At 37.9% G+C, this 12,475-nt stretch overlaps 1 protein-coding gene across 6 annotated transcripts in view; it reads left to right on the top strand.

Moving 5' to 3' along the window:
- The window catches only part of Eml6 (echinoderm microtubule associated protein like 6), a 336,360-nt gene that overhangs the window by 159,604 nt on the left and 164,281 nt on the right, over positions 1 to 12,475 (top strand). For all 6 annotated transcript variants that reach the window (XR_001234170.1, XM_013514625.1, XM_013514624.1 and 3 more), the window contains exons 5-6: positions 7,019 to 7,204; positions 9,044 to 9,179. Coding sequence is in view for 5 of the 6 variants with exons in the window: in XM_013514625.1 (XP_013370079.1) it covers positions 7,019 to 7,204; positions 9,044 to 9,179 (322 nt within the window). In the remaining variant the exon portion in view is untranslated. The remainder of the gene's footprint in view (positions 1 to 7,018; positions 7,205 to 9,043; positions 9,180 to 12,475) is intronic.

Here is a 12,475-nt window from a genome sequence, read left to right as displayed (position 1 = left end):
TTTATTTTAGGTTACATTTTGTAGAAGTTTCAGTCCATAGTTGGCTATTTTCAAGGCCAGGATGGCATGGCGGAAGGGCCTTACAGAGGATACACAGTCCATGGCATTATTCTTTTTTCAGCCCAAAGTTCTTAGTTATTGTCATTCTTTTATCCTTTCAATTAATTTAGAGTGATTATTATGGCTTGTGTCTAGATGTCCCCCCAAAGCCTCAGGCAGTCATAGGTGGGGCTTTTCAGACACGGCTGGGTCTACAGTGTGTGATGTTGGGATTAAGGATGTGATGTTGGGACTGATTCATGGTGATGCTAGGATTAAGGGTGCCCCATCCTGCATTTGAGTGTGGGCAACCTGGATAGAATATAAGGGATACAAAGAAAGTTACCAGTGTGGCTTGCTGCTTGTTACTTCACTGCTTGCTGCCATCTGCCTGCCCTGATTTGCCATGGACTGTGTATCCTCTGTAAGGCCCTTCTGCCATGCCCTCCTGGCCTTGAAAATAGCCAACTACGGACTGAAACTTCTACAAAATGTAACCTAAAATAAACTTTTCTTCCTTTAACTTTGGGTGTTGAGTATTTTGTCTCAGTAATGAAAAATAAACTAAGACAGTAACTTCAAGGGAAATTCTGTCAGGTAACCAAAATGTATGATATGCATTAAAACACACCCCTCAAATGTGTGGAGCTAGAGTGAGAGTGGGACAAAGTGGGTAATGGGCTGAGAATTATTCAAGTATGTTATGTTCTTGTATGAATCTGCCAAAATGAAACCCATTAATCTGTATAACCAATATGCACTAATAAAAAATGTGCGGGAAAATTATGTAGGGTGATATGCACAGTTTAATAAAGCATATTAAAAGTTTAAAAGAATTAAAATGGTATAAAATTGGGATATGGTGAAACAAACCAACTCTTTAATTTTTTTTTTTTTTTTTTTTGTTTTTTTCGGTACCGGGAACCGAACTCATGACCTTGTGCTTGCCAGGCAGGCGCTTTGCCACTGAGCTAAATCCCCAGCCCCCCAAACCAACTCTTTAAAAGACTGAGAACTAGACCTTGATTTCTATGACAATTTATAGTGTAATAATAGCATCTCTAACAGTGGTTATTAAAACTATTTGAGGATAAAAGTTATATTCAGATTATACACTAAAATAGATTCTAAGTGAATCAAAGAGTTAAAATTTTTTGTTATTTCTTTTTTATTTTAAAGAGAAAAGAACAAAAACAAAATAATAAAAATGAAGACAAAAACAAAACAACACAAAAACTATAAAAATAATACAGAATTTCAAAACAAGATGATAGGAAATCAACAATGGTTGTTGTTATCTTCAAAGTAGTTGCTCAGATTACCACATACAGGTATGCAAGATTGATCAAACAATTAAATATTAACTGTTCCTTTCCATAAAACAATATAAATTAATAGTATAATTATCTTAGCTATCTTGTATATATACTTTCCTTCTTTCTTTCTTTTCTCCTTTCCCCATTCCCAGTTGTTCTCTCCTACTGAGCAGTTTCTTTCCCTTTCACAGTATTTTCTGTACCTTTTTTTATTTTATTACTCTTCCAGGTGCTTACACTAGGGAGATAATATGGTGCTTACACATACAGGTCTGGTTTATTTCACTTATGAGTATGGTCTCTAGTTGCATCCATTTACCTAGAAAAGACTTGAGTATCTTTCTTTATAGCTCAGTAATATTCCATTGTAAAAAAAATACCACATTTTTCTTGTCCATTCCTCAGTTGATGGGCATTTGGGTTGTTTCCAAGATTTTGCTATGACAAATTGTGCTGCTATAAACATAGGTGCATATATATCACTGAAGTATGATGTTTTAATTCTTCTGGGAAAATACCCAGGAGGGGAATAGCTGGGTTGAATGGGACCTCTAATCCTAGTTCATTGAGGAATCTCCAGACTGATCTCCACAGTGGTTGTACCAGTGTGCACTCCCACCAACAGTGGAGAAGGGTTCCTTTTTCCCCACGACCCCTCCAGCATTTGTCATTGGTTGATTTCTTGATGATAGCCATTCTTTCTAGGGTGAGATGGAATCTCAGCATTGTTTTAATTTGTGTCTCTCAAATGACCAATGATGTTGAACATTTTTTCATGTATTTATTTACCATTTGTATTTCTTCATCTGGGAAGTGTGTATTCATCTCAGATGCCCATTTTTGGATTGGGTCTTTGACTTTGGGAGGTCTGAGTTTTCTCAAATCTTTATATTTTCTAGATAGAAGTCTTTTGTCTGAGGGACAGTTGGCTAAAATGTTTTTGTACTCTGTAGGTTGTCTTTTCACTCTATTGGTGATTTCTTTTGAAGTAAAAAACTTTTTCATAGGATGAGATCTCAGTTGTTGATTCTTTGAAGTGTTTCCCTTGCAGTTTGGGTTTTGTTCATGAACGCTCTGCCTACTCTTATGTCTTCAAGATTTTTACCTACTTTCTCTTCCAGTAGATTTAGTGTTTCTGCTTTAATATTTAGATCTTTGATCTATTTTGACTTTAGTTTAGTGCATGGTGATAGGCATGGGTCTAGTTTTAGTCTGCAGCATGTAAAGAGTCAGTTTTTCCAGCACCATTTATTAAAGAGGCCATCATTCTTCCAGTGAACATGTTTGGCCCCTTTGTCAAAGATAAGGTGGCTGAGTGTGTTTGTATTTGTGTCTGTATCTTCTAATCTATTCCACTGGTCCTCAGGTCTATTTTTTGCAAGTACCATTCTGATTTTATCACAGCAGCTTTGTAGTATAATTTCAAGTCAGGCATTGTGATGCCTCCTGACTTGTCTTTGTGGCCCAGGACTGCCTTTGCTCTTCTAGGTCTTTTCTGGTTCCAGATGAATTTTAAGAGTATTTTCTCTAGTAAGGTGAGGTATGCTAATGGTATTTTGATCAGGACTGCATTAAATCTGTATAACAATTTTGGGAGTATGGCCATTTTCACTATGTTGGTTCTTCCTATCAAGGAGCAAGGGATATCTTCATTTTCTGGTATCCTCTTCAATCTCCTTTTACAGAACACTGTAATTTTCAATATATTCATGTTTTACTTCCTTTGTTACATTGATTCCTAACTATTTCTTTTTTGGGGATGCTGTTGTAAAGGGTGTGGTTTCTGCAACTTCTCTGTTAATAAGTTTGTTGTTTGTGTATAAGAATGCTATTGATTTTTGAGTATTGACTTTGTATCCAACCAATGGATACAAAGAATGTATCCATGTGAGAATTCACTGCTATAAATTTTCCTCTTAGGACTGCTTTCATTGCATCCCATAGGTTCCAGTATGTTGTATCTGCATTCTCATTTAGTTGTAGATATTGTTTAATTTCTGCCTTTATTTTATCTGTGACCCATTGGTTGTTTAGGAGGGTGTTATTTAATTTTCATGTGTTTATGCAGTTTTTGTGGCTTCTTTTACAGTAGAAAGATATCCCAAATGTTAAACAGCTATGGCTGATTTAAGACTTTTCCTTCACATGTTTTATTTTGAAGTTATTTTAGGATAACAGGTACTCTTAAGAGAGAAATATTATTTTTAAAAAAGGATAAGAGCTTTAAGTCTAGAAGTTCCACTACTCAAAGGGATGAAGCGACCTCCCAGAACCTTAGGGCTTCATAAACATTGTGTAATCCTCGTGCAGAGGCTTGATCTTTAATCTGAGATGTTTGCTGAAATCCAGGTACATTTTGCTTTTAGCATTTTTTCCAAAGGTCCTTCTCCTAAGTTTCAAACCATATACCTGAAGGACCAAAAACCTAATGACACTTAATAAATGCTTATTGAATTTGCACTGTGTGAAAGAACAAACACAGAATCTATTTTTAATTTCCTTGAAGTTTAGTGAGTAAGATATTCAAGTGGAACATTCTGCAAAATATGCAAAATCACAACCCTTGAAGGATAAAGGAGAGTTCCCAACTGGTGAAAGGCATGTTGAGTCAGGAAGAGGCTACTTCTTCAGCTAAACCTGGTGGAGAGGGGATTTTGGTAGGAAGGGGCTGGGAAGCAAATTAAAACACTGATTCCATCTCAGCCCAGAAAGAATAGCTATCATCAAGAAATCAACCCATAACAAATGCTGGTGGGGCTGTGGGGAAAAAGGAACTGTTCTCTACTGTTGGTGGGACTGCAGACTGGTACACCCACTGTGGAAATCAGTGCAGAGATTCCTAAAAAAACACTAGCATTAGAGGTCCCTTTCAACCCAGCTATTCCCCTTCAGATATTTTCCCAGAAGAATTAAAAACATCATACCACAGCAATATATGTACACCCATATTTATAGCAGCACATGTTGTCATAGCTATTACTTCTTGGCCTTTTGGCTAAGATCAAGTATAATTTGATAGCTAAATCTTGGAAACAATCCAATTGCCCATGAACTGAGGAATGGCTAAAAAAGATGTGGGACTTTTATACAATGGAGTATTACTCAGCTATGAAAAAGATAAACTCGAGGCTTTTATAGGTATTTTCATTGAACGCTTCTGACTCTTGTCTTTGTTCTTCTATTTTCTTATATGTTTCTTCTTCAATCTTTTTGAGCATTTCCTTCATTATTATTGTCATTTCACTTTTTGCCTGAGAGATTATTTCTGATCTCATCTCTTCTATGGCCTTATGGAGTTGTTTCTTTACTTCCATTGCAATCATTTCAGCTATTTCAGGCATGTATTTACCAAGTTCTCATATGTTGATATCTCCTGGACTTGTTCTGATTGAGGTGGAGTTCTGGGATTGTGTTTTAGTCTTTTGTTTTGTCCTGTTTGCCACCTGATGCAGAAAGCTCAGTTTCCCTCTTCAGTAGCTGCTCAGCCAAGACCACTAGTGTCCCTATTTTTCCTGTTGTTCAGGTTTTCCCCTGAGTGACCTCTGAGTAGCGCTACTTAGTCTCGGGTTTTCCGGCAGTTTTTGATTTATATCTAGTTATCCCCGTTCTCAGACACGGGCATTTGTGTCAGTTGATGGCCGACCATCTGATCCAGCATCCCCTTGCAGTTCAGGGCACATGTATGACCTGACTCAGGTTGCACTGGTGTGACAATCCTGGCCCGTGGACCTATGTCCCCAGGTAGTTTAAGGCACAGGCATAATTCAGACACAAACTGCAGGATCTACAATTTGTGAACCACCTGAATCTATGTCTCCAGTCAGTTCAGGACACATACAGGAACCAGATGCAGCCCAGATGGGTATCAGTTGCAGACTTCCCCAGCCTTCAACTTGCTAGGGGGTCTGGGCAAAGGCAAAGCTCAGACTCGAACCACTGGTCAGTGGCTCTTGGAGCACTTGCTCACTCGACGTAGGGTGCGTGGGGTCTGGGAGAGTCTGCTCGCCCCTCCCGCAGCCAGAGAAGTCCCTGGGGCTTCTGAGTGAAAACCTCCTCTCTGCCGTGGGAGCAGGGAGGCCAGGACTCCGTCTGTAATGGCGGCGGGGTCCTGATTCACACGCTTTGCCTTCAGGGAGTAGCTGGAAATACCTGGCTCTCTCCACGCATTTTAGCTGGGAACCGTGACAGTGTGGGCCAAGCACAGACTCAAACCCAGGAGTCCAGCAGCTCCCGGAGCACTCGCTCTCTCGGCACAGGTCACACGGGGCTGAGAGTCTGTTCGCCCCGCCACAGCCAGAGAAGTCCCTGGGGCTTCTGAGTGCAAACCTCCTCTCTGCCATGGGAGCAGGGAGGCCTGGACTCCATCTGTAATGGCAGTGGGGTCCTGATTCTTTTATAGGTAAATGGATACAACTAGAGACCATACTCATAAGTGAAATAAATCAGACTCACATGTGTAAATGTCGTATTGTCTCCCTAGGGTAAGAAACTGAAAGGGTAAATAAGATCCAAAAGGTACAATAGATATTGTGAAAGGGGAAGAAACTGCTCAAAAGGAAAGAACAACTGGGATGAGGGAAAGGAGAAAAGAAGGAAGAGAAAAAAATACATATATATATAAGGTAGCTAAGATAATTGTACTACTGCTTTCTGTTAGTTCACTGAAAGGAGCAGTTAGTGTTTATTTTGTTTGACCAATCTTAAATGCCTATATCTGGTAATCGGAGCAACTACTTTGAAGATAACAATATAATAACCATTGTTAATTTCCTATCATCTTGTTTGGAAATTCTGTATCATTTTTATTGTTTCTATATTCTCTTTAAAATTAAAAAATGAAGTAGCTCAGGATTTCTGCTTTTGGTTTTTCACATGAATTGTGCATCTAAAATAGAAAAGATTGGTCCATTATTCAGCTTTAGATAAATATCACATATTTTAAAATGTGTTTCTGAGTAATATTTCTACAGTAAAGATTTATAGCACTTTTAGTTAGAAAGCAGTTATATATGCACATTAAAAGTAATTAGATGATCTATTGCTGGACTTGGTGACACATGCCAATAATCCTAGCTACTTGAGAGGCTGAGGAAGGCAGACTGCAATTTGAGGCCAGCCTAGGCAATTTAGCAAGAGCCCTGTCTTAGGTAAAAAGGACTTGGAATGACGTATTTCAGTAGTAGAGTTCCCTTGAGTTGGATCACCTGTATTACAAAAACAAAAACAAAAAACAAACCTCCCCCAAGTAAATGACATGTCAATATACTAACAGAAGGTTATAATTTCAATTTCTCTTTGGATATTTATGTATATTTCTAAGCCTTTCCATAGTAAGCCTAAACTGGTTTTTTTTAATTTGGCAAATAAACAAAAATATTATTTACCTACTTTACATCTGAAAACACTGGCATTTATTTGTCATTAAACATTAAGAAAAGTTTTGAAATTTTAGAACTTTGAAAATTTTAAAAATACATGAGTTATTTTGCATGGTCCTAGAGCTAGGCTAAAGTGTTTTGTGGTTCTGTGCTGTCACTACAAAGCAACTCATTTGTGCTTAGTTCATAGTAGGTCATGTAAAGTGTACTTGAACACCATAAACCAATGCAATGCACGAGAATACTCTATTTTTGGATATATTTACTTTATCCCTTACTTTCTAGTTTTGGACACTATGTGGAAATGCCCTCACTGCAAAAAGAGGAATATTTGGCAAAACTGGAGATCTTCAGACCATCCTTTGCCTTGCATGTGCCAAAGAAGACATCACCTACTCTGGTGCTTTAAATGGTGACATCTATGTCTGGAAAGGGCTCAGTTTAGTCCGCACCATTCAAGGAGCACATAGTGTGAGTATTGCCGGAGGATAGAGGGTGCCGGAGGATGGTGGTTGGAGGATGACTTCTTCAGTGGTTAGGCTCATAAACCCCTGTATTTCCCCCACTTTGCTCTATGGGATATTCCCAAAACACTCATGAAGATTTCCTGAAGTGTTTTTGTTCACCTAGGAAGAAAGCTATTTTAAAAGCATAACTTAATTCTCCATCACTTTATTAATTGACTGATTGGTGGTGGTGTTCAACAGTGATAGCTTGACAGGAAACTAAGATTATTTCATCGTCAGTTTCATGTTAGAGACCAATACTTTCCAGATTGCAGTGTGCCTGGAAATCTCCCGGGGTCTTGTAAAGTACATGTCCTGCCCCAGTGGTCTGGAGTACTGCTGCCCTGCTGCTCTCTCGTGTCCCACAGGTTGAACAGGAATATGTAGACAACTGTTGCTTTCCCTGTAGTTCACAAGATTCGTTTTCCTCACTCTGCTGAAGTGTCAAGGTATCATCTGTCACAAGTTCCTAAGATGCAAACACATGCCCATGACAACCTTCTGTCTTGATGGTGCGCTGTGTACAAACAAGGACTTGATGGTGCACTGTGTACAAGCAAGAGCAGACTAATTCTCGGCACTTTCTTTGACACATATGGAAATGGGTGTCCACAGAAGACACAATGGCATGCCCAGAGAAGTGGTGACATGATATGAGAGATAAAGCCTATCATGCTGCCTAGAGATTGCTAATATATTTTTAGAAACTTGACAGGGCTTTAGCATATTGCCTGTAAATTGATACTCTATTATTCTGTGTGTGTGTGTGTGTGTGTGTGTGTGAGTGTATGAAAGAATTGAACCCAGAGCTTTGCAGATGTTAGACAATTGCTCTACCGCTAAGATCTCCCTATTATTCTTTATGTGAAGAACAGCTTTAGGAACTCTTTAGATATTTCATTGTCTTATATGTTGAAGACCAATTTTCTTGGCTTTACTCATTATGAATTAGCTCTTAAAACAATTAAGGGGTGACTATTTCTTCTTCATAAAAGCAATTGCCTCAGTAACTCAGAAATTCTGTTACTTTTTATATTGACTCTTATGTTAACATGCTATGCTTGTAACACTTTTTTGTGGGGGGTACATGGTCTCACTATGTAGCTCAGGCTGGCCTCAAACTCACTATGAAGCCCAGGCTGGCCTCAAACTCCTGGCGATCCTCCTGCCTCAGCCTCTCATGTGTTGGAATTACAGGAATGCACCACCATGCCTGGGTGCTTGTAGCACTTTTGAACAAACCAAACAAAATAGTTTTATAACTTAAAGATGCTCTTTAAAGGGACACATTTTAAATGTGAAAAGAGCATCTTCAACTGATGTGTAACAACCTGCACACAAACTCTATTTGTGCTTTCAGTTAGGCTCAAGAGATAACTTCTTGAGCTATGAAGATATGTTTCAGGGACATTTGTCCCTATGGAAGTGTTCATGTACCCAATCTGAGTTGATTATTTTGAACAGCAGCTTATTTGAAACACTTCCACTGTTGTCTCATCCTTCAGTTGTCACATACAAGAGTTTATGATTTCCACATCTGCTTTAAGAAAGATATTCTTTTTTTTGTGCAGTCTGTTTTTAAGGAGCACTAGAACTAGTCTGCTTTGGAAGTTATTATAATTACTTTTTAATGTAGCTTAGAAGAAGAATATCATGAATGACTACTTGATGGATTGTCAGGCTTTCAACAGAAAACAAGGTTCTGTTTTTATTTTTTCTACTTTGTTGTGTTTTTCTAATCAAGATTCAACTATGATGACTCCTTACAGTGATTGAAGTATTAAGTATCTGTTTTAATCAACAGGCTGGAATCTTTAGCATGTATGCCTGTGAAGAAGGCTTTGCCACTGGTGGGCGAGATGGTTGTATACGACTGTGGGACATGGATTTTAAACCAATAACCAAAATTGATCTCAGGGAGACAGAACAAGGATATAAAGGTAATGTGTGAAGAAATAATTCTAAGAATCAAAGAATGAGATTATATAAAATTTAAAAGCTTCTGCACACCAAAGGCAACAACAAACTGAAGAAACAACCTACAGAATGAGAAAAAAATTTTGCTAGCTGTTCCTCAGAGGACTCATATCTAGAATATGTAAAGAACTCAAGAAATTAGGTCCCCTCCAAATACCAATCAAAAATAGGCAATTTGAATTAATAGACACTTTTCATAAGAAGTATAAATAACCAATAAGGACATGTGAAAAATACTCAGTATCTTTCACTGAGATTCCATTTTATTCTAAAGGATAGCTGCTGTCAAGGACTCAAAGAACTAATAAGGGGAAAAAGGAACACTTCAAATTGTTGATGGGAATGTAAAACGATGAGACTGCTATGGAAATAAGTATGGAGACCCCTCAGAAACTAAAACTAGAAATTTTGTATGACCCAGCTCTACCTCTCCTTCATATATTTCTGAAAGAGTTAAAGTCCGCATAATACAATGATAGGTGCATACCCATATGCACAATTCATAATAGCTAAATATTACTCATCCACACAGAAGAATAAATTTGAGTCATTGGTAGTGAAATGAGACAATAATATTAAGTGAAACAAATCAGAAATAGAATGTTAAATATCACAAGTTTTCTCTTAGATGAGACACCCAAAATATAAATAACTGAAATAGAAAAATGAAGGAGGGAAGATAGGAAATAGGGAAGTAGACTCTTTGGAAATGGTGAAAGAAGTTCTGGAGAAAGGGGAGCATGACATCAAAAGTGATCAATATATCATATATGTGTAGTAATTCCTGAAAACAAATATTATTATTATATACCACAAACACATACAAATAAGAAAACTAAAATAAGATATAAAAAGGTAATATAGATATTAACACTTCCATGTGACTCTAAAAAGGGTAAATACCACGTGAAATCCTATTTTTGTTTGCAGGTATTAAATATAATGTGAAGGGGCTGGGGATTTAGCTCAGCGGCAAAAGCGCCTGCCTGGCAAGCGCAAGGTCGTGAGTTCAGTTCCCGGTACCGGAGAAAAACCAAAAAAAAATAAAAAAATAATAAAATAAAATAAATATAATGTGAAGTTTTGTATTTGTTTCTCTGTACTTAATCTTATTCTACAGGGGATTTAAGGAAGTTTGCATAACATATTGAATACAAAATCAAAGTTATGTTAAAATTAAATGGCTAGCTTTTTCCTAATTGGCACAAAGATGGCTGGGGATATAGCTCAGTGGCACAGTGCCTGCCTGGCAAGCGCAAGGTTCTGGGTTTGATTCCCAGTAGAAAATTCTAATTGACACAAAGACACCTCATGCACCAGCAATTGTCTTGCAGCAAAGATAAACAACATTATGGTAAAGCTGCGAGGCTGTTTCCCAGGAGATGGAACTCTGAGTGATAAAACAAAGATGTTCTGGACAAGTTGGTCACCCTCAACACAACTGTGCCCAGCCTCTGAAAACACACATGTGACAGAAAAAATGAGATAAATAAATTCTTTAAAATAACTTTAAAGTGATAGCCACCATAATAGCAGAAGTTAAGAACATGGGCTCGGAGCTGGGGAATCTGGGTTGAATTCCAAGTTTTAACTTATGATTTGAGAACTTGCTCAAATTTTTAAACATCATTGATAATCTATTTCCTCCCATATATAATGGGGGTGATACTAGCATCAAACCCAACTATATGAGGATTGAATTCATTTGTGATGTCCTAAGGATACATCATGGTGCATAGTTAACACTGAGTTACTTTAAGCTATGACTATAGTCTATAGTGTATGACAGTAGAATACAAACATTTATATATGTCTTTATAAATTCTCAGGATAAGCCTAATTTTACAGATAAAGAATTGAAGCTCAGAGAGATTAAAGTAGAAAATATAAATAAGAAAGATATGATAAAGTCACGGTGTTTTTAGTACTCGGAGTGCAGGTGGGCCCCAGACCTGGCTTGAGGCTCCCTGGACCAGTACCGAGAGAGGGGTGCTCCATACCATGAGTTCTGGGGCACTCAAGGTGACAACTTACCTGTGTGTGGAGTGACAACAAATGATTCCCTCTTCTGATGTCAGAGAGACATTTTCTGAGATTTCCTATAGTGGACCTTGTGACATGAGGCCCATAGCCCGCAAAAGGCCCAAGTGAGTTCCCACTGCTTCTTCATCACGAGCTCCTGATACATGGGCTGATGGCAGAGCCACCGCAGATGCTCTGTGGAGCAAGTCCTTGGTCCTTGCAGGACTCTGCTGCTGGGGTAGATTGTAAAGAAGTGGAAGAAGAAAGCATGGACCAAGTATTCTTCAGGCTATCCTCCTGAAATAGTGTTGTTTTTGACCAACTTCAGTTTACAAATGAATCAGCTTAGAGATGGGTCATGCTCCCATCAACAAGAAGCAGTAAAGCCAGGACTGATTCTCAGGGTTCTTCCCTTCTTCCCTTCCCATGGCTTAGTCAAAGAAAATATCCTTCCCATAATCAGGAAGACCATTCCTCAACCAAGGGAATGACAGCACTTTATGCTGGAGACTTGGACATCTTTATTGAGCTACCAGATTCTTTGAGTGTTCAAACAAATTTTCTCTAGTGAAATATATATGACAAAGTAAATCAACCTAGGACCTGCTATTCTAAAACCAAACAATTGAAAACCAAATGATTTTTGGTCACTAGTTTGACAGCAAAATCTGACCTGAACTGGTAGGAGGCTATTTAGTGTCTTCCTTCATTAAAATCATACATTTCACTACAGAAATTTCTGATTCATGATGTTGCCACAGACCTCATTGGACAGACTACAAACCCAAAACACAAACTTTTCTCAATTACAAATTTCACCTGGCACCAAAGGACTTCAGATGAATGAGGTGACGGAGCGCCAATATATGTTTCCATAAAAAGCAAATTCTGGACTTTTGAAACTGGGAGAGACATTGGATATCAATGAAAGGAACTCTCTCACCTTATGTATGAGTACAACTAACCTCAGGGTCGTTAGCATCAAGCTAATTATAATTTTAGAGCTGTAATTCATATCTTACACAATACTTAATAAAGTATGTTTTTAACCTGATCATTATAAAAAACAAATTTATGATTTGGTAAAATAATGAAGCTTTAAATGACTTATAGTAGTAGCAAGAGAAACCAAAAATAATTCTCAGAGCAAGTAAACCAGAATGAATTATTTCTATGGTGGTAAAATACTTCGTGTTAATGATTATGAGTGATTATATCTAAAAGAACACAGTAATTA

This window comes from Chinchilla lanigera, unplaced genomic scaffold (genome assembly GCF_000276665.1).
Source record: "Chinchilla lanigera isolate Chin_1 unplaced genomic scaffold, ChiLan1.0 scaffold00023, whole genome shotgun sequence".
Classification (NCBI taxonomy): domain Eukaryota; kingdom Metazoa; phylum Chordata; class Mammalia; order Rodentia; family Chinchillidae; genus Chinchilla; species Chinchilla lanigera.
This window is presented reverse-complemented; position numbering and strand designations above follow the sequence as displayed.